The sequence below is a fragment of the Diceros bicornis genome, unplaced genomic scaffold (assembly GCF_020826845.1).
Source record: "Diceros bicornis minor isolate mBicDic1 unplaced genomic scaffold, mDicBic1.mat.cur scaffold_67_ctg1, whole genome shotgun sequence".
Classification (NCBI taxonomy): Eukaryota; Metazoa; Chordata; class Mammalia; order Perissodactyla; family Rhinocerotidae; genus Diceros; species Diceros bicornis.
In genome coordinates this window covers 3,255,557-3,276,439 of record NW_026691553.1, presented here as the reverse complement: position 1 = coordinate 3,276,439, position 20,883 = coordinate 3,255,557, and the positions used below count along the sequence as shown (strand labels likewise).

At 58.2% G+C, this 20,883-nt stretch overlaps 2 protein-coding genes across 5 annotated transcripts; one reads left to right on the top strand and one right to left on the bottom strand.

Moving 5' to 3' along the window:
* Positions 1-253: 253 nt before the first annotated feature.
* STAP2 (signal transducing adaptor family member 2) lies at positions 254-8,641 on the top strand. Of its 2 annotated transcripts, none has more exons than XM_058537687.1 (13): positions 254-418; positions 3,144-3,215; positions 3,337-3,459; positions 4,458-4,514; positions 5,045-5,145; positions 5,915-6,049; positions 6,247-6,316; positions 6,407-6,509; positions 6,638-6,703; positions 7,740-7,883; positions 7,968-8,060; positions 8,138-8,209; positions 8,461-8,641. In XM_058537687.1, exons 1-13 carry the CDS (start codon positions 311-313, stop codon positions 8,601-8,603), a joined length of 1,287 nt encoding a protein of 428 aa, XP_058393670.1. In that variant the 5' UTR covers positions 254-310; the 3' UTR covers positions 8,604-8,641. The 2 variants fall into 2 exon arrangements, with proteins under 2 accessions (XP_058393670.1, XP_058393671.1); XM_058537688.1 differs by having other exon boundaries at positions 8,370-8,541.
* Positions 8,542-19,573, bottom strand: FSD1 (fibronectin type III and SPRY domain containing 1). Of its 3 annotated transcripts, none has more exons than XM_058537684.1 (13): positions 19,467-19,572; positions 18,422-18,517; positions 18,071-18,202; positions 17,207-17,308; positions 16,408-16,430; positions 16,102-16,223; positions 15,162-15,371; positions 12,322-12,420; positions 11,415-11,574; positions 11,022-11,101; positions 9,368-9,619; positions 9,177-9,265; positions 8,542-9,087 (listed from the first exon to the last, which is right to left on the bottom strand). In XM_058537684.1, the coding sequence occupies exons 1-13, from the start codon at positions 19,479-19,481 to the stop codon at positions 8,977-8,979; spliced, it is 1,491 nt and encodes a 496-aa protein (XP_058393667.1). In that variant the 5' UTR covers positions 19,482-19,572; the 3' UTR covers positions 8,542-8,976. The 3 variants fall into 3 exon arrangements, with proteins under 3 accessions (XP_058393667.1, XP_058393669.1, XP_058393668.1); XM_058537685.1 differs by having other exon boundaries at positions 8,999-9,087; positions 9,459-9,619; positions 19,467-19,573; XM_058537686.1 differs by lacking the exon at positions 9,368-9,619 and having other exon boundaries at positions 19,467-19,573.
* Between the last annotated feature and the right edge of the window lie 1,310 nt (positions 19,574-20,883).

The following is a 20,883-nucleotide window of genomic DNA, read 5'->3' as shown; positions in this document are numbered from 1 at the left end:
GTTGTGTACTGAAAACTACGCAACAGTGATGAAAGAAATCAGATTTAAATAAACAAAGAGGCAGACCATGTCCATGGATAAGACTCCACATAGCAAAGATGTCAAGTCCCTCCCAGCCGGAGACCAGAGAGGCCGGGATTCCCCTGGGATAGCCGGAGCCGCCCAGCCCAGCCCCCGCCCAGCGCCGGCAGAGGAGGCAGCCCGGGAGCTGACAGAAGGGAGGAAATTCCCCTGGAACCTGTTTCTCAGCTTCCTGGCCCAGCTGGGGCTCCCACGGGAGGGAGAGGCCGGGCAGAAGACCCGGGCCACCATGGCCTCGGCCCTGAGCCCACCCCGGCTCCCCAGGCCCAAGCCCAAGGGTGCCCTGCCCTCACACTACCATGAGAGCTTTCTGGAGAAGAAGGGACCTCGCGACCAGGTAAGGCGGGGTGGGGACCCTGGCTCTGCTGGGCGGCCGGGCAGGTATGGCGCCTCTCTGAGCCTCGATTTCTCTACCAGGCCAAGGGGGGTGGGGTGGGTAATGGATAGGGCGGGGCGTGTGCTGGGGGCTGCGAAGGGTCTGTCCATCAGTGTGTCTGTCTCTGTCTCTCTCTGTGTCTCCGACTCTGATTTGATCTCTTTCTCTTTCTCTTTCTCTGTGTCTCTCCCGGCCTGTCTCCATCTGTCTCTCTCCTGGTCTCAGTCTTTCTCTCTGAAGACTGTCTCTCGGTTTCTCTCTGTGTCTCTCGGATACAAACAAAATCAGGGACTTCCTCCAGGAGGTGGGGAGCCTCCCTTCTCCCCCAGCCCTGATTGAACTCCATGAACCTCTCAGCTGCAGGAGTCAAGGTCGGGAAAGGTGGCATGTGGGGACAGTGAGAGCTGATGGGGCCACACTGGGCAGGACCAGATACTGGTCACGGGACCTGTGTGTGTGTGTGTGTGTGTGTGTGTGTGCGCGCCCGTTCCTCAGAATATAGTCCCAGCCCCTCAGTTTCCCCTAAGGCCCCATCTCTCCCTCCTCGCTCCCCATACCTCTCTCCTCCTATAACCTAAATCAACCCCCCACTACGTTTCCTGCCCACCTCCCTGCCTTGGCTATGGCTGTTCCCTCTTCCTTTCCCGCTGCCTCCATGCGCCCAATCCTCCCCAGCCTGGAAAGCTTCCAGAGGCAGTAGGTCACAGTGGTTAAGAAAGACCACAAGACCCAGGTTCACATCCCTGCTCCACGCTTTCCTGGCTCCTGGGCCTTCTATAAGTGATTTTCCATCACTGTGCCTCAGTCTCCCCTATGATAAAATGGGTAGAAGAGGGCGGTAGGCACGGTCACGGGAGAGGGGGAGCTCTCAGCAGGCGGAGGAGCTGACTCAGGGTGAGCACTGGCCCTTTACGTAGATTAACTCACCTGATTCTCCCAATGGCATCTGAGGTAGGTACCATTATTATCGCCATTTTATAGTTGGGGAAACCGAGGCATAGAGAGCTTAAATACTTGTGCAATGGCACATCGCTGGTGCGTGACGAAGCAAGGCTGACCATACCGAGTTTCATCACTTATTGCTCTATTTGCACTGCCTGGCACATCGTAGGTCCTCAGTAAATGTTAGTTAAATGTGTGTATGTATCTATGGATGGACAGATGGGTGGGTGGACGGATGGGCGGGTGGGTGGATGGATGGGCGGGTGGGTGGGTGGGTGGGAGGATGGATAGATGAATGGATGGGTGGGTGGATAGAGAAGTGGATGGATGGATGGATGGATGGATGGATGGATGGGTGGGTGGGTGGATGGATAGATGAATGGATGGGTGGGTGGATAGAGAAGTGGATGGATGGATGGATGGATGGATGGATGGGTACGTGGTAGATAAGTGGATAGATGGATGGATGGATGGGCAGGTGGGTGGATGGATAGATAGATGAATGGATGGGTGGGTGGATAGATAAGTGGGTGGATGGATGGATGGGTGGATGGATAGATGAATGGATGGATGGGTGGATGGATGGATGGATGGGTATGTGGTAGATAAGTGGATGGATGGATGGATAGATGAATGGATGGGTGGGTGGATAGATAAGTGGATGGATGGATGGATGGATGGGTATGTGGTAGATAAGTGGATGGATGGATGGATGGGTGGGTGGGTGGGTGGATGGGTACATGGTAGACAAGTGGATGGATGGATGGGCAGGTGGGTGGATGGATAGATGGATGAATGGATGGATGGATTGATGGATTGATGAATGGATGGTACTGTCCATATAAACACTATCCTCATTATCTTTATGGACTAATTAAAGTGCCTCCTCCTTCAGGAAGTCTTCCCATATTTCTCAGTTGGAGGGCCTCTTTCCTCCTTTGCGATCTCATGGCCCAGGGTCTGTCCCTCCTTGAGGGGGTCCTGGCTTCTTTTCCCTGGAGGATTTTAGTATCTGTGCTTTCTCTATCCTTCTGGACCATGATCCATTTAGAAACAGAAGCCCTGTCCCGCTTATTATTTTGCGCACAACAGAGCTGGGTGCAGAGCAGGTGCTTGGGGAATACTTGGTGAAAAACAAACAAAACCCTAGAATCTCGCAGTCTGAGCTGTCTCAGCCCCTGAGATCTCTAGAGAGTTAGGACACTTGGAATTCAGAATCCTGGGGAGAAATCCTGAATCTGCAGACCTTCTAGAGTCCAGAACCTTGTGAAATTCTGAGACTGTGGACTCAGCACCTGGCCGGGGGCCTGGCACCCAGGAGATGCCAATAAATATTAATGGGGTGGATAAGGGGACAGGGGACAGGGGGATGTATGTATGTGTGGATGTGTGGATGGGTGGAACACCAGAAAGCCAGTCAGCTTAACTCACTCCTAGAGCTCCCGCCTCCATAGACTGGGGGGCTGCTCTGGGTGTCCCATCCTGTCAAGTTTCCCTTTCGCCCTTTCTTGGGGAATAACAGATCCCCAGAAGCCAGACCATGTATGGGGAGGGCCTCCTTGAGAATGCAACATTTGTTCGAAGACCCCGAGCAGGAGATGGGAGAAACTATGTGACGATCTAGGGCAAGAGTGTCCAGGCAGAGAAAACAGCCAGTGCAAAGGTCCTGAGGCAGAGCGGGTGTGATGGAGGTACCCAGCTTTGCCACCTCACCTCTTTCTCTTTCTCCACCTCTGGTCCCCAGCATTACAGGAAGTTCTGGGCAGGCCTCCGGGGTCTCACCCTCTATTTCTACAATAGCAATCGGGACTTCCAGGTAAGGATGGGAATGAGGGCTCAAGAGCTGGGCCACCCTTGGCCTCAGGGACCAAGCAGAGGGTGTGGGGGCCCGAGGGGCCACAGGCCTGGTGCTCAGATCCCTGCTTCTGTGCCCCCAGCACGTGGAGAAGCTAGACCTGGGAGCCTTCGTGAAGATCACAGATGAGGCTCCCCAGGGGAGCGCCCGAGATCCCGGCACCCACTTTAGCTTGGTCCTCCGCAACCAGGAGATCAAGTTCAAGGTAGAAACCTTGGTGGGGCTGGTGGGAGACCCTCCTTCCCTGCCATGCCCACTATTAACACACACTAGCACAGAGTCAGAATCTACCACTGGGCTGGTGACACTGGGCAAGTCACTTAACCTCTCTGGGCCTCAGTTTCCTCAACTGCAAAATGGGACAATATGTCTGAAGTGCCCAGGACAAGATCTGATCCACAGGGATCATCATTGCTATCATTCAGTCTTTCAGCTAACATTATTGAGCACCTACTGTGTGACAGACATTCTTCTAGTTGCACAGCAGTGAACAAGACAATTAAAAATCCATGCCCTTGTAGAGTTTACAGTCTAGTGGTGGAGGCACACAATAAACAATATAAATATGTAAAATCTAGGAAGTGTCAGATGGTGGTAGATGCCGGAGAGACAAGCACTAGGGAAAGGAGAAAGGGGAGTCAGGGTTGCAATGTTAAATGATGTGATCAGGAAAGGCTTTACTGAGGACCTGAAGGAGGTGAGGGAGCCAGCAGTGTAGATATATCTGTGAAACAGCTCTTCAGCAGAGGGCACAGCACATGCAAATGTCCTGGGGCAGGATTGTGCCTGGCATGTTGGAGGAACAGCAAGGAAGCCTGTGAGGCTGGAGCAGAGTGAGCGAGGGGGAGAGAGGAAGAGGGTAGGGTAGGGAGGGGACGGGGGCAGATCTTGCAGGGCCTTGTGGTCCACAGAGAAGACTTGGGCTTCTATCCTGAGGGAGGTGGGAGCCCTGGGAGGGTTTAGAGCATAGGAGATACAAGATCTGATTTATGTTTTTTAAAATGATGTAATGACATTCAAGAATAATAATATCTCATATTACTAAAGACTTATATTCAGACATCACCCTAAATGAACCTGTCCTAATTCATTTAATCTTTAAAACAGCCCTTGGAAATAGGGACTATTTTTCCTCACTCCCATTTCACAGATGAATAGACTGAGGCTCCTCGACATAGACTGTTTTCTTCTATCCCTCCCTAGGTGGAGAGCCTGGAGTCCAGGGAGATGTGGAAAGGCTTCATCCTCACGGTGGTGGAGGTAGGCGTGGTCTCCCTCCGCCTCTCTCCCACTCCCCACCAGGCCTCCTGAGAAATCCTCTTTTTTCTTTCCATCCTTCATTCCCAAAACAAGCCTCTTAAGTATAGCACACAGGTCTCAAACTGGCCGCCTACAAGCCAAATGTAGCTCATAAACATCCTTCGTTTTGCCAACAAAGTGCTAAAAATTTTAAAGTTAGCTGCCATCATTTAAAAACCAGGAGTTTTAGTCAACATTCCTGATTTCTATTTTTATCCATTTGTTCCCTGCCTGGCCCTGGCGGTCTGTGAGTCTGAGACCCTACATTCTAGCATCTGCCCTGTCCTCCTCCCCGTCACCGAAGTCTCTCTCTGCATCCTCTCCAAAGCCTCTTTGCCCCTGAGGTGTAGGGCAGCTCTGGAGCCCTGAGACCTGGGCTCGAATCCTGGCTCCGTCCCCAGTCTGGTCTCAGTTTGCCCCCCTGTGACTTGGACACAGCCGCCCGTTCCCTGACGGCCGGGCGCGGTCGCTGTGCCCCGATCGCCCCTCAGCTCCGTGTCCCGTCCAATCTGACCCTGCTGCCCGGACACCTGTACATGATGGCCGAGGCCCTGGCCAAAGAGGAGGCTCGCCGCGCGGTCGAGATGCCCTCGTGAGTGCCCCGCCTGGCCCAGGGGCTCCAGGATGGGGGCGGGGTGGAGGGCGTGGGGCAGAGGGTGGGCAATGAGCGGGGTCTCCCAGCGCTGGGTCGTGAGCGGAGTACAGGGCTGCATCCGGGCTGGGGCGGGGGTTGGGTCCCCTACTGGGAGCCCGACTGGGTGTTTGGGACCGGGTCTGGGTTCCTGGGGGGCGGGGCAATTTTTCCAGGGACGGGTTTAGGTGCCTGGGAGGCGGATCTGGGTCTCCGGGGCCCGGGATTTGTGCCTGGGGACAGAACTGAGTCTCCAGAGGCGAGGTCTGGGCCCGGGGGACGAGTCAGGGTCTCCAGGGGCAGTTATGTGGGGAGGATGTGGCTTGGTGTCCGGGGGCGTGGCTATGTACAGGAGGGCGTGGCTGGGTGTCCGGGGGCTTGGTGATGGGCAGGAGGGCGTGGCTGGGTGTCCGGGGGCGGGGCTACGTATTGGGCGTGGCTGGCTGTCCGGAGGCGGAGTCTGGTCCCGTGGGGCGAGGCAGAGTTTTGTGCCGGAGGATGTGGCTGGTCGTTCGGGGGCGTGGCTATGTGTGGGAGGGCGTGGCTATTCGGAGGCGTGGCTGGGCTTCTGGGGGGAGGGCTATGTACGGGAGGGCGTGGCTGGCCTTGCGGGGGCGGGATTACGTACGGGGGCGTGGCTGGGTGCCCGGGGCGGAGTTACGTGCGGGGGGGACGCGCTGGGTGCCTGGGGGCGGGGCCTGTCCTGAGTGAGGGGCGCGGCCCGCCCCAGGTGCTTCCTGAAGGTGAGCCGGCTGGAGGCGCAGCTGCTCCTGGAGCGCTACCCCGAGTGCGGGAACCTGCTGCTGCGGCCCAGCGGAGACGGCGGGGGCGGAGTGTCCGTCACCACGCGCCAGATGCTCAACGGGTGCGCATGCGCGGTTCGAAGCCCGGTGGGGGTGGTGGTGAAGGAGGGTCGGGCGCGGGGCGTGGTCAGAGATAGGGGCGGGGTTAGGGGCGGGGCCAGACCTAAGGTGGAGTCAGGATCCGGGGGCGGAGCCCGGGCGAGGGGAGGGGTCTTCCTTGGCCTGAGCCCGGCCACCCACTCGCCCACTGCCGGTGCAGGATGCCGGTGGTCCGGCACTACAAAGTGAAGCACCAGGGTCCCAAGTACGTGATCGACGTGGAGGAGCCGGTGAGCGTTGGGCCGGGGTCCTGGGAAGCGCCCTGGCGAGTCCGCGCCCCTTCCCCACCAGCTCTGACCGCGACCCCCATCCGCCCCCAGTTCTCCTGCACCTCGCTCGACGCGGTGGTCGACTATTTCGTGTCCAACACCAAGAAGGCGCTGGTGCCCTTCCTGCTGGACGAGGACTACGAGAAGGTGCTAGGTGGGTGCGGCCTCAGGGAACTCGGGGGGCCCAGCCCGTGCCTCTCCCGCCCCCGCCCCGACGGGGCCACGCCTGGGTCAGCCCCTGGCTGCCGCTGTGCCTCCTCCAGGCCGCCCTCTCTGTTCCAGGCTACGTGGAGGCAGATGAAGAGAACGGCGAGAGTGTGTGGGTGGCGCCCTCGGCCCCCCGCCCAGGTGACGCCCCCTCCCCACGGCCGCCTCTGGGTCAGAGGGGAGAGAGACCTAGGACCCACATGGCGCCTCCTGTGCCCAATCCTGCACCTAGAGTTGCAGGCATCCAGAAATTAGACCGTGCCCTCTAGGGGTGTCCAGGTTGTGGAGCGGGGTGGGGGACAGAGCTGGACACAGACCCTCCCGACCCTGTGGGGTCGAACCTGGGGAGCGTAGAGTTGGGGAGAAGAGGGGGGCGGAGTAGGCGGAGGGCTGCCTGGAGGAGGGGGTGTTTGCTGAAGGTCTCAGAGGATTTCAGTAGGTAGAGATGTGCGATGAGACGATCAGAGGGTGCCTGCCCCAGGAGCAAGAACTCCCCAGAAATGGGAAATCGGGGTGGCTGTTAGGAAAGGGGCGAGAGGCAGTCCAATTTATGGAGTGGGAGGAAAAGTCTGGAAAGGTCTGTGGGGTGAGCAGTATGGTCCTCCCCAGGCTGAGCAGATGCTGGGTGCCCCATGTGCACGATGGGCATGTATGTACATGTACATACAGACATGCCACACTCACGAACACGAACTGTGTCCACCTGCATAATAGAAGCTCATGTGTAGACATCTCTGTAGATAGATCTCCACGCACGCATGAACACACGTCACACACTTGTACAGCACACCCTTACCTACCTTAAGCCACAATCACGTGTACACACAAATGCAGACTTTTTCGCCCACGAGCACCAATTCCGATATTTATAGATACACATGTGCACACACCAATATAAAGTAAGTACCCAAGTGCACATCTTAGAAGCCATGCAGTGTCGTGCATATACACACATTTAGGCATGTGTGACAAAATCTTTACATATATTCAGCTTACGCAAATTCACCCAGTGGACGTGTTTATGCTGCACAGGGATGCAAATACACTCATACATGGGCACGTGCACAGACACACACGCCTCTGTGCGGGCCTGCACACGTGCATTCCCTTTTACAGACCCACCCCGAGGTGTCCCTGCAGCACGTGGGCCCCGACAGTGACGGCCGTGTCCCCCCAGGTCCTGCACCCCCTGAGCAGCCGCCTCCTGTCTCCGTCAAGCCAGTGTCCAGCCAGGACGAGCTGCCCCCGCTGCCGAACCAGGACGAGAACTACGTGATCCCCATTGGCGATGCCCCGGCGGCCAACTACGTGAATGAGGACGGTGGGTGGGGCACCAGGGGTGGCTGAGAGATGGGGGCGGCAGGCTAAGGGCCGGATGTGACATGCCACACCTTTGTCTGCGCAGTGCTTCCTCCTAGTCGCCCAGTCGTCCTGAAGCCCAAGAGGTTGGCAAAGGTCCAGGGGAAGCCCCCAAAGCCACCCGTTGGGCCCAAGCCAGGTAGGGGTCCCTCCTCCCCGGCCCCTCCCTCATCCAGTGGAGGGCCAGCCTCAACCTTCATCCCCCTTCTCCTTCAGAGCCCAAAGGCCTCGACGGTGGCCTGGCCAGGAAGCTAGCAGGCTCAGCGCAGGCTCTCTTCCCCACAACCGGTAAGGGGTCTAGGGGGTCGATGTAGGATGGGCTTCACAGGCGTGCGACCCATGTGGTCACACAGGCCCCCACGCTCCGGAGGGCCCCGTGCTCGGTTTAATGCCCTACTGTCTCCGTCTTGAAGTTCCCCCTACATTTTCATTTTGCGCTGGGCCCCAGATTCTGCAGCCGGTCCTCAGTGGATGTGGGGGGACAGCACAGACTGGGGATCCCTCTGGCACAGCTGAAGCCGCAGGTCCCCGCCCCCCAGGGTTGGGAGATGTGACAGCAGAGCTGGAAGAGAAGTTGCGGAGGCGGCGGGCGCTGGAACTCGCGGCCGGACGTGCGGGGGACCAGCGGGCCCACCTCGGAGCACAGCACGTCAGTCCGCCGGATCCCTCCTCCCAGAATTAAAAGATTGAGTGACTCCACGGCCTCTGTGTTTGGCTTGGCTTGGGGGGCCAGTGAGGGGTCCATCAGGTGTCTGCCCACAGCTGCCCCCGTTTACTCCCAGGATCCCCAGCTCAGCAGAACTGCTGTCTGGCTCTGCAAGAAAAGCCCGTTTCACAGCTGGGAGAGTTGAGGTCCAGAGGGGGCCGGGACACACAGAGCAGCACGGCCTGGCCAGTGTTAGACCTTTATTAGGAGGCGAGGTAGGAGGAGGGCCCGCCCCGCTGCTCCCCGTTCGTGACCCCCATCAGGACTTAAGGCTCCAAGCAGCAAGTGAGGGGAGGGTCCCCAGCTGGCTGCCCCCAAGATCAGCCCGGCTGGTGGGCGGCCCGGCGGCCTAGGTGAGGCTGGTGTTGGAGCTGCTGGTGGCACTGCCCCGCTTCTGCAGGCAGCGCACGGAACTGGGGACCTGCAGGCCTGTCGTCACCTGGAAGCTGCCACACCACACCTGGGGGACGGTGAGGGCAGGCAGGCTGAGACGCGAGGCCTGGCATCCCGCGCCAGCCGCTCCCGTCCCGGGCGGGGGCGGGGTCTCACCGTGAAAGCAGGCAGCAGGGGCTGCGTGAACTTAGCCTTGAAGGTGTGCAGGAGCTGTTTGGTCCGAGCGTTGTAGAAGGACACGAGGCCTGGGGTGGACGGCAGGGCGACAGGGGGACCGGTAAGGGGGTTTGCGGCGGAGAGACGGGGCGGGCGGGGGGCTGGCGACGCCAGCGGGGGCTCGGGGTCACCTTGGTGGAAGTCGCAGTGCACGCCCAGGCAGTCGGGCACGGGGGCGTCCAACACCTTCACCTTGTTGGCGTGCTTGGCCGTGAGGCTGACCTGCAGCCAATTGTTGACGTGCAGACACCAGGACGCGGCCGTCTTGCCCAGCTGCTCGAAGCGGCCCAGGCTGCGGTAGGCCACCCCCACGCCGAACGCCTTGCTGTCCGGCTCGTAGCGCACCTCCCAGTAATGCTCCCCGCCGTCGATCAGCGTGTCCCCTGTGGGGCGGGGCAGGCAGCGGGCACGGGTCCCACGTGCCCACCCAGGGACTCCCCAGACCACGGCTATTCCCTCCAGATACTCCTCGGTCCCCAGCTATTCCCCAGGCTTCATCAACTCCCTCTAGAGGCTAAGTCCAGATACTCTCCAAGCCTCAGCTAGTCCTTCCAGATTCTCTACGGGCCCAAGCTACTCCTTTCAGATACTTCCAGGCCTTCGAAACTTTCTCCGGTTCCTCCCCACCGTCAGATACTCCTCGCTCCTCAGTTCCTCCCAGAGACTAGATAATCCCGAAACCCTTGCTCCTGGCAGACTGCTGCTCGAGTCCTGCTGGAGTCCGGATACTCCTCAGAACTCTGCGACTCCTCCCAGTCACTTTCTGAATGTCGATTCTCCCCGGCCCCCCAGCTCCCGGTGGAGGCCAGTTCTTGCAGGCCTCAGCTCTTCCTGGGGTTCAGATGCCTGCCAGATCTCAGCTAATCCCTGAGTCCACATCCTCCCCAGGCCCCAGATCCAGATTCTTGCCAGCTCAGCTGCTCCCTGATCCAGCCATTCCTGAACTTCAGCTTCTCCGCACTCTCCTGCCCCACCCAGATCGCAGCTCATCTCCATCTAATATCTCAGCTCCTCCCCAAGACATAGGGAGGAGAGGAGATATCAACAGTGTTTGGTTCTTTTCATACACTGGGTCTCTCATGTCAGAACGTGCCTGTGCCCTTCCTCATCTGGAAAACTCCTCTTCAACCGTCAAAACCCAATTCAGAGTCTCCTCTCCTTTCCCTAACCCGTGTGTACATTTCTTCTCCAGGCCTGCTTCTCCCTGACCTCAGCTACTCCCCCCACCACAACTAGCCTAGGCTCTCCCAGGGTGAGATATTTCCCTGGCAAATCTCAGCCACTCTGCAGACCCCTCTGCACCTTCCCCTGCTCCTCCCCAAACCCCAGCTCTCGCCAGTCCCAGATGCTTTCCAGAAAATCCGGATCCTCCATAGAACCTTAACTGCTCCTCAGGCCTTAGTTGATCCCCAGTTTATCCCACATACCCTAAGCTACTTCCCCGCACCCCTGCCTTGCTTCACCTTCTCCACACACCCAGCTGCTCCACAGGCGATGGTTCTTTCCAGCTACTCCCCAAGTCCCAGCTACTCCACAGACCCCAGGCAATCCCCCTGACCAGCTGCTCCCCAGTCCAGAGCATCCATATGCTCTGCCTCCCCCCAGTAATCCCTCCTCCCTCAATCTTCCCATTTCCCCAGCACCACATGTTATTGGGACCACTCCCAGAGAAGCTTTGTGGATGGCTGCCTCAGTTTCCCCAGGCGAAGGAGCTCTGTCCCACCCCCCACCACCAGGGCCCTGCTCAGAGTTCCCCTCTCTCCTCCCATCTTCCCCCCTCCTTACCCAGCACCGTGTAGGACTCAGCTGTGAAGCGATCCCGTCCCCCACGACCTGAGGGCATCCTCTTGGGAGATGAAGTACCTCTGTGGGTGGCAGGGAGGGGGGAGATTCCTTTCAGCCCTCACCTCCCCTGTAGGGGGGCTTCCTTGGTCCACCTCAGCCACCAAAGGCTTGTCATCAGTCCCCAACAGTAGTTGGTTCTTTTCATACACTGGATCTGTCATGTCAGAAGATGCCTGTGCCCTTCCGCATCTGGAAAACTCCTATTCAACCATCAAAACCCAATTCAAAGTCTCCTCTCCTTTCATTCACTCGTTCATGGCTCCCCCCAGCTCCATGTCCCTCCCTCCACCCCAGCCTTGACCACACCAGGCTCTGTGTGAGGGGGCAGCCTACCTGGCTGGCGAGTTGACGGGAGACGCCGTCCGCCCCTTCCCATCTTTCTCACGAGCCTTGATATCCTGCACCTTCCCGCCCATGGCGTCCCACTCCACGGAGAGATCCTCCACCCGAAGGTTCTGGTGGGATGTGGATGCATCCAGGCGGAACATGAAGGCTGGGGCCGGGCAGACATGGGAGTCACAGAGATGGGGAAACCCAGAGAGACACGGAGAGAGACCGAGAGAGACAGACAGTGACCAAGACAGACCAAGACAGAGACAGAGAACAGAAAGAGACAGAGACTAAGAGAGAGCAAGAGACCGACAGACGAAGGCTCAGAGACAGACAGATAGAGAGTCGACAGGCAGAAAGACGCCGAGAGACAAGATGGGAAGAGTGGAGGGGGCAGAACATGGAGCCTCAGGAGTGAAGGCCGAGGGCCGAGAGCACAAGTTTCAAACCACTTGTGCTGCCCTGTGCTTACACTAGGGATTAACCCCAGGAAAGGGGCTGGGCTACAGCATGACAGAGTTAAGCTAGGTTGCAGAAGAACTTCCCATCAGGGCATGCAAAGGTGTCGCTGCGGGAGGCTGTGGAATCTGTTTTCACTACTGATATCCCATCCTCCACTCTACAGGGCACTTATTGATTTTTTGGAAGAGAGAGAGAAGTGTGTGTGTGTGTGTGTGTGTGTAAAACCCATCCAGCTATGATGGGGTCAACTGCAAAAGCAAAGGGCAAAAGCAGGTTTATACCAGATACTCAGGCTGAGGGATCTACTGTGGACTGAGCTCTGAGCTTCCTGGCAGCCAGGGCAAAAAGGGTCACAGAACCCTGATTAGAATTACACACCAATCCCTGGGGGCCTGGGAGTGAGGGGCTATGGAGTCACAGCCACAGGGTAGGGGTGGGAGCCAGTCACCTGGTGTTTCCAGGGTCACCGGCTCGGAGAACTCGCCTGCAACTGCCTTATTACAGGCCTTCACACGGAAATTCATGTATTTCATGTCAAACTTGAGACCTAGAAGGCAACAGAGGGATCTCAACATTGTGTACACTCTGAGCACTAGGCCTCTAACGAGGCCCCCATGTCCCACAGTAATCCCACCACCCCTCATTCTAAGGACCACCTTGCAAATCACATCTTACCCGTAAGAAACCATTCTTGCCCTCATTCACCCGTGGAGCTATGGATAACTTAGCTCCACCCCCAAATCAACTGGCCAATCAGGATCCTTTATGACTCAGTCACAGTGATTGGTTCAGAGATAGGCACGTGACCCAAACTGGCCAATCAGAATCTGCCCTGGGACTTTGGCTGATATTATAATGAGCAGAATCTCTCTTTCCTCTGGGCTGGCCAGCCAGGAGGAAGCTCCTTCTGGGGAAGTTGCCAGTGCGTTTGGCAAACCTCCTTGAGAATGCAGCCCCCAGAGCCAACAAGGGCAGGAACCAAGGTGACCAAGTCATTTCCTGGAACCCCTGGATCTAGCCATGCCTGGTTCCCTCCTACTAGAATATATATCCCACTCTCCCTTTCTGCCCTTTTTTTCTTATTTATTTTTTCTAATCTTAAAAAGTAAAAAGCAACTATCTAGCTGTCTTCCCCCTCAAGCTACACCTCTTTGGAGAGCTGTCCACATCCCCTCTCTGTTGCCCCATTCCCTCTCCGTCCTCTGGCCTTGAAGTCCCCACCTTGCACCTCCTGGCTGCCCACTCCTTCCCTTCTGGAACATTCTCTTTCCTCGGGGCGCCCATGGCTCTGCTCTCTCCTTGCTTCTCCCTCTGGTTGCTCCCCCTTGGTCTTCCTTGCAGGCTCCTCCCTCCGACACCCTTCAATGTTGGGGTGGCTCAGTCCAGGACCCCCGCTCATCTCACTCTGCTCACTGAGCCCTATCACCCTTCAGGCACCATCCGTGCATCCACGGCACCCACAACCCCACCTCTGCGCAGACCACATGTCTGGCTGCCTCCTGAGTGTTCCCTGCAGGATGCCCATCCTCTGGGCATCCCCAACAGCACTCGGTACCCCCCCGCTCTAAAACCTCCCATGGCTCCCCTTGCCCTCAGGGTAAAGTTCCCACTCATCCTCTCATCTCTGCCTACAGATGCTCTTCTCTCTGCAAACGTAATTAATTCCAGACACAAGCCTTGGCGCTCTGGCCTCTGAGCCCTTGATCAAGCTGTTCCTCTGCCTGGAAGTCTGTTCCCCGCCCCCCTTCTCTTTCGGGCCTCAACCTGGCTGCCACCTCTTCCAGGTGCCCATCCAAACTGCCTCACCCTTCTTTGGATCCACTTCTCTGCGAGTCCAGCGGTTTGCTCCACAGCGCCACCTACTGCCCCAGAGCTAAGACTACCACCCAGAATGCTAGGAACCCATCTGAACACCGACGGTCTGGACTCACTGCGTGCCTCAGTTTCCTATTCTGTAAACCGGCCGTCATATTCCCCACACTGAGCAGGGTTCACACCAGGATGAGATGAGTGGAGGAACGAAGTCATAAACACTTTACCAAAACCCTCCCGTCTTTCCAAGCAATCGAGATAGGAGGTGGATTGCAAAAAACCACACAGGTTATTTACATAGGTAAGTGTATGCATTCAAGCCTGTGATAGAGCAGAGCTACACCTTGATTGTGGGGGTGGTTACATGATTTACACACGGGATAAAATTGTAAATGGGATTACACACACACAGTGTAGAACTGGCCCAAGTCAATGTCCTGGATTTGATAATGAACCACAGTTATGTAAGCTGCCACTATTGGAGAAAGCGGGACCTATCCATACAATGGAATATGACTCAGCCGTGAAAAGGAAGGACATCCTGACACCTGCTCCAACATGGATGGACCCCGAGCACTTGATGCTCAGTGACATGAGGCAGACACAGAAGGACAGACACTGTGTGATCCCCTCACAGGAGGCCCCTAGAGGAGTCACATCCCCAGAGACAGAAAGTGGATGGTGGGGCCAGGGGCTGGGGGAGGGGATGTGAAGTTAGTGTGTCTTGGGGACAGAGTCTCAGTTTGGGGAGATGAGAACATTCTGGAGATGGATGGTGGTGATGGCTGCACAACATTATGAATGTATTTAACACGTTTGAGCTGTCCACCTAAAAATGGTTATGATGGTCAATTTTACGTTATGTGTATTTCACCATAATAAAGAAACATTGGGAAAAAATGGGGTGTGTCTATTTTGATTCCCACGCAAAGGATGAACCAATAGCTTCTCGGGCCCTCTTGCTGGCTGGTGGCTTTTCTTTCTCGCAATTAGCATGCTCATTATTAACCATGTATGCTAATTACAGATAAGGAAGCAACTGATTACAGCCCAAGAGCTATGTGATAGTTATCTTGTCAGCAAGGCTCTCCCGCCCCCTGAGGGTTTCCCCTGGCTCAGGCCGGCTTTTTAAACTCATTAGGGATCCCCCGATTTTTCCCTCCTTCAGACCCTCCCCTACCAGCTGAGTGGATTCCCCCGGGGGCTTTCTGCTTTCTTATGACTGTCAAGGAAATCCCAAATACTTGGAGGGTGGCCCGGGAAAGCCAGCTCCACGAAGGAGAGGACTTCTCTGCTTTGCTCACTCAAAGACAGGACCTCCTATGCTGTCATCAATATCGTTTTCAGTATGATTACTTTTCGCTACGCCTCATCAGCCCGCCAAGATGCTCTCACACCCCTGAGCTTTGGGGTCGTCCACACGCCCCCAGGTGGCCGGTGGGGACACGGGAGCCTGGAGGGGTGAGCTGCACTGACCGGTGAGGGTGTACTCCGTCTGCCGGATGCCCTCGATGACCATCCAGGGCTGCTCCTCCTTGAGGCGGGGCGGGCCCTCGAAGTTGGTCCGCCGGTACTCCAGCACGTAGTGGTCAATCTTGCTGTCCTCATCCGGCATGCGCCACACCAGGGTTACGCAGTTGTCTGCCACCAGGGACTCGGCCAAGTCGATCACAGGGGTGCTGGGCACTGCCCAGGAAAGTGGGGAGAGTGGGATCAGGGTCCTGCGTCTGCAGAGGAGGGGGCCTTGCTGCGGTCCCTCCCACATGATAGACCACCTTGTGGGCGGAGCCTCTCCGGGTTCTGGGGCCTGGAGGTGGAGCCTCCCAGGGTTCCAACAAGGGGTGGGGGATGGGGAGGAGCTTTCTCGGGGTTCAACCAACAAGGGCTGGGCCTTCTCAGGATTCCACCATTTAGAGGTAGAACATTTCTAGAATTCTCTACTGATTGAGAGCATGGCCTTCATGGGACTCCATCCCTGGTGGGTGGGGCCTTTGGGTCTCTGTAACAAGGGATGTGGCTTCCTTGTGGCTCCACCCACAACGGGTGTGGCTTGCCCAAGACTCCATCCACATGAGGGCGGGGCATTCTTATGGCTCCACCTCCAGGGGCGGGGCATTATCAGCTCTCCACCCATGGGGGGTGGAGCTTCATAGTGGCTCTACCCTAGGGGCGGGGCATCCTCAGCCGTCCACCTCCAGGTGTGGGGCATTCTCAGGTCTCCACCCCAAGGGGGTGTGGCTTTATAGTAGCTCCACCCCCTCAGGGCGGGGCATTACTGAGTCTCCACCCCCAGGGGTGGGGCCTCCTGGGGTTTCTACACCTGGCTGTCAGCCTTACTCCAGGTCTTGTCTCAGGACTGCCCAGACTCCCCCCACCCTTTTCCTGCCACCCTGGCCCTCCAGCGAGTCCCTCTCACCAGGCAGGAACTTGAGTGCCTGCAGCATCCGCCGCTCCTGCGCAAAGTCCACCATGAGGTGACTCATGTTGTCACTCACCTTGGCTTTCAGTGACAGCCGGAAGGCGGGGGCCATTGTCACACTGCAGGGAAGGAGGTGGTGGCAGCCCGCTGGCAGGCCTCTCAGGGGGGCCCAGGCTGGGTCCTCCAAGGTGTGTGGTGGGGACCCCTCCCCCTTATTCTGGGCCAAGGGACCCTCACCTGGGTGTCCCCACCTCCACACCAGGGGCGGGGCACTGGGGTGGAGGCCAGGTCCCTGCATCTTACCCATCTTTGATTTGCTTGGCAGCCTAGAAAGAGGGACAGAAAAAAATTCAGAGCTGTCTCAACTGAGCCAGAAAGCCACTACACAGACAGGGAGACTGAGGTGAGGCCCAGCGTGGCAGCTGTTTCCTGGAGTCTCCCAGCACTGGGGCGGAAACTCCGATGTTTTTTAACTGTGCCCTGAAGATAGGCGGGCACAGGCCCCCACCCCACCCACCTCCTGCCCAGTGCCCAGCACACACGGTTGGCCAATTTAGCAAATAAAAACACAGTCGTGCGTCGCTTAACGACGGGACCCGTTCTGAGAAATGCATCGTTAGGCGATTTTGTCATTGTGCAAACATCCTAGAGCATATTTACATGCTAGATAGTACAGCCTACAACACACCTAGGCAGTACGGTACTCATCTTATGGGACCACCGTCGTCTATGCAGTCCATCATTGACCGACACGTCGTTATGCCGCGCAGGACTGCACAGGAAGCCCAGTTAAATTTGCATTTCAGGTAAACAACAAAGATTTTTTTTAGTATAAATGTGTCCCATCCAATCTTTGGGACACACTCACACTAAACATTTGCATGGGGTATATTTATACTAAAAAATTATTTGTCATTAAATTTGAATTTCAGATCAACAATGAATAATTTTTTTAGCAAAAGTATAGCCCATACAATTTTGGGGATATACTTATACTGACTAGTGCATGGGGTATACTTATATTCAAACATTACTCGTGGCTGATATGAAATGTAAATTTAACCTGGCGTCCTGTGTCTTAGCCGGCGGCCGAGGCACCCACCTGGTGGAAGTCCCTGCTGTCGGTGGCCTGCAGGGTCTGGTTGGCTGTCTCCAGAAGCTCCTCGGAGCTCTCCAGGGCCCGCGTGCAGGCAGCCAGCTGGTTCTGCGGGTGGCAGGGCACTGAGGGAGGGGACACCTCACCCCACTGCCTCAAACCTTCCCGGGGCTCCCTCCCACCTTTGGGATGCAGGGGACCATGCCCTTCTAGAACTCCAGGTGGGGGAGGGAGCCTGGAGCGAGGCGGCACCTGGCTCATGGCAGTGCCTCAGAATCACCTGGGGACCCCTTCCTTAAAAACCCACATGCCCGGGCCACACCTGAGCCCCCAGGCTGCAGATTCCCCTGGGATGGGAATCTGGGATGTTCGGAAGTTGCCCAGGAGGTTTCAATACAGCCCGTGTGACCCCAGCTTGGAGTCTGAGACCCCATGGGAGCCATGGGAGGTGTCTGAGCAGGAGTGATGCCGTCAGATCTGGGGGACAGGTGGGAAGGGCTGAGAAATTGGAGATGCTAGGTGAGGACAGGAGGGGAGGAACAGCCAGATGTGGGGCGGGGCCGTGACGGTGGAGAGGAGGAGGTGGATGCAAGAGGGGATTAAGAGAGAGGACAGGTGGGTGGGGAACTGACATGCCATGGCCAGGGAGGGGGGCAGGGGACAGGCCAGGGAAGAGGAGGCAAGGCCAAAACGGCGGGGTGTCTGGCTCTGGACGCTGGAGACATTCGGGGGCATCTCCAAAAAAGGGACGTAGGAGGAGGCACAGGTCTGGAGGAAGATGCTGAGGCCAGCGGGGCTCTGTTAGTGTGAGGGGTGCCGTGGGGGACGGCGTCTGGGCGGGGGTCTGGGCGAGTCCCCCCACATGCACACCTGCAGCTCGTAGGTGCGGCTGGCACGGTCCTGCTTTATCTTCATGAGCATGCCCTCCTTCAGCTCCTCCAGGACGGAGAAGAGAGACTGGAACTCCACCTCCAGGTCCTCCTGCACCTTGGCCGAATTGGTCTTGGAGAGACGTTGTGGGGTCGGAACGGCCAGGATTGGCCAAGGCCGGTGCTCAGATGGGGAAACGGAGGCCCGGACATGCCAGGCAGGCCCAGAGTCCCACAGGCATCAGCAGCAACAGGCCAGCTCCTATGGCTACCGCTCGCTCCCTCCCTTCCATCCACCTGCGCAAGACTTCCCCACCTCCCTCCCTTCCTCCTGGGGGGGTGCCTTCCTCACCTCCACGTTCAGCAACATTTGCTTGAGGGAGTAGATGAAACTCTGAATCTCCTCATTCTTCACAGCCAGCGTGGTGATGATCTTCCGCAGAGCCTCCTGTCCCCATGGGAACCACACACACGCACCCACGGCCGGTAAGCCCCTTAGCCTGGCCCGGCTCCCCCACCTGGGGCTCCCCATCCTGCCCTCCAGGGATCCAGGGAGAAGATGTGGGGGACACCGTGCCAATGAGCTTGGGCATCCGCCACGAGGCAGGCCCTGGGCGAAGCTCTGGCCCCACGTCCCCTCACCTAGCAGGTGGGCACCACGAGCATCCCCATTACACAGGGGAGGAAACTGAGGCTTTTAGAAAGGGACAGACCCTGGGCCTGAGCACAAAGTCTTCAACCAGCTACCTAGATGCTGAGGGTGGGGCAGGAGCCGGGTGAGGGGCTAGCTTGGGGAAATGATGCCTGCAGAGAATGGGCTAACCTGGGGAAGGGGATAGCCTGGGAAGAGGGATTAGCAAGGAGAAAGGATGAACCTCAGGAAAAGGGGAGCCAAAGAGCCCAGGTAAGTGGGAGGGGGAAGGGAGGTCTGGGGAAGGGGACGCTGGGAGGGAAGGAGGCGGCGTGGGAGGATCCTGCTGGGGCCTGTAGCTCTGACCCAGGCCTTGGACAGGTCCCTTTTCTTGGGGCACAGGATCCGTGGGGTCACCTGTGCTGAGCTGGCGGGGCGTCCTCCGGGGCGGGGCAGGGGCCGGGACACCTGGGCCGTAGTCCGGATGGGAGGCGTGGGGGATGGGGTCAGGGCTGGGTCCGGGATACCGGGAGGGGGTGGGGGGCATGGAGGGGACGCGCCTGGAGCCAGGCCAAGGGGATGAGGGGTCTGGGCGAGGGTGGGGGGCTGCGTCCCGAATGGGGGGCTGCGTCCGGGCGGGGTCGCGGCGGGGGTGGGGCCTCGGCTGCGGAGCAGCTGGGTCGGGTGGGGGGGTTGGGGAGGGCGCTGCGGCATCACCTGGGCCCCTCCCTGTCCGCCCCCGCCGCGCGCCCGGCCCCCATCCTACCCTCTGGTCCTCCATGGCTGCAGCCCAGCTCGTCCCCGGCCCGGCCCGCGGGCCCCGCTCGCCCTGCTAGTCCCCAAGCTGCCTTTGCCGCGGCCGGGAGCCAATGGCCCGCCGAGCCCTCGCCGCCGCCGCCGCGCCCCCCGTCAGCGCTCCATCACTGGCCGCAGCGCGCAGGCGCGCCCCCCACGGCACGCTGGGAAATGTAGTCCCGCGCTGGGGTCTCCGAGAGCCGGGACCCCCGGAGCCTGGGGCCCACCCGGCGACATTAGTAATGATGCCTGAGCCGGAGAGAGCTTGAAGCTGCAAGGGAGGGTGCCTCAGTTCGACCTCCGGCCCTGCCATGTGACCTCAAGCCCATCCCTAGTCCTCCTGGTGCCTCTGTCTCCCCGATTATTCACCCACGCGGGTGCTCAAAGTAGAATTCTATCTCCCGCGCCCCCGACTTCTGGACCCTGACTGCTCACACGCCTTGCATTTACCGAAAATCCAAGGCCTTTGCCCAAGCAGATGTACAGCCTCCAACGCCTTCTTTCCTTCCCCACTCACCACTGAACTCCTACACATCCCACAAAGCCCCAGGCCCTAACAGCTCCTCCGGAAGTCTCCCTGCCAGCCCAGAATTCGCAGGGCTAGAAATGTGTGTGTCTGGCTATGTCTTCCCTCTCAGCTTGGGGCTGAAACTATCCGGATCCCCAGCATTGCCCCTTGGCAGAGGGTGGGGAAGGACTGAGCAGGGAGAGGCTGGGAAGCTGTGCGTGTCTGCTGGGGAGGTGCGGGCAGAGAGCCACCGTGGGAGCGTCCCTGTGGTCGATCGGAACAATTCTGCGAAGGACACAGGCCTTCCTCTCTCTGGGTGAGAAAGGAGGTCACGCTGTGGTTGGGGGTGAGACATGGAGTCCTAGAGGTCTGCCCCCTCCTCCGAGGGCGTACTGCCGGCCCCCGGGGTGACGGGTGAAGGGCTGGGAGAAAGTCCAGAGCCTATGAGCCCCCTCAGCTGGGCTGCCAAACTTCTCCCAAGGCCCTGGGGGCGGGGGAGCCCCCATACCTGTCCTGGGACCCGAAGCCAGCAGGAGACGTCTATTCCTCTGAACCTCAAAGGAAGATATTTTGAGGCAACATAATTGAAGGCGGGATTCCGCTGTTCAATCCACTGCTCAGGCCGCTGTGTCCCTCCCCCCGCCCACGCCTCTGTCACCTGGCCTTCCAAAGTGTCCCCCCAGCCCAGCTGTGTTTATGTAGAGTCTTCCAGAAAGATTTTCCACTCACTGGGACCCATTATCCCCTTTCACATACTGATACTGCCTTTCAGATAAACAATAACAACTTTGGGGAAACTGAGGCACGAGGCAGCAGGAAGTGGAGCCCCGAGCAGCATCGGCCACCGGACGTCTGCCGTCTGGCCGGGGTGTCACATCTG

Bases quoted from the DNA above. Each gene is read 5' to 3' on its own strand.
- FSD1 (XM_058537684.1), bottom strand. The intron at 16,431-17,206 runs GTGGGTGCCTCG...CCCTCTTTCTAG, and splicing joins ACAGCAGGGACTTCCACCAG to GCTGCCAAGCAAATCAAAGA. The intron at 11,102-11,414 runs GTAGGCTGCCCC...TGCCACCCACAG, and splicing joins CCCGTCAACTCGCCAGCCAG to AGGTACTTCATCTCCCAAGA.
- STAP2 (XM_058537687.1), top strand. From the start codon at position 311: ATGGCCTCGGCCCTGAGCCCACCCCGGCTCCCCAGGCCCAAGCCCAAG. The intron at 5,146-5,914 runs GTGAGTGCCCCG...GGCCCGCCCCAG, and splicing joins CGCGCGGTCGAGATGCCCTC to GTGCTTCCTGAAGGTGAGCC. The intron at 8,210-8,460 runs GTAAGGGGTCTA...CCCGCCCCCCAG, and splicing joins GGCTCTCTTCCCCACAACCG to GGTTGGGAGATGTGACAGCA.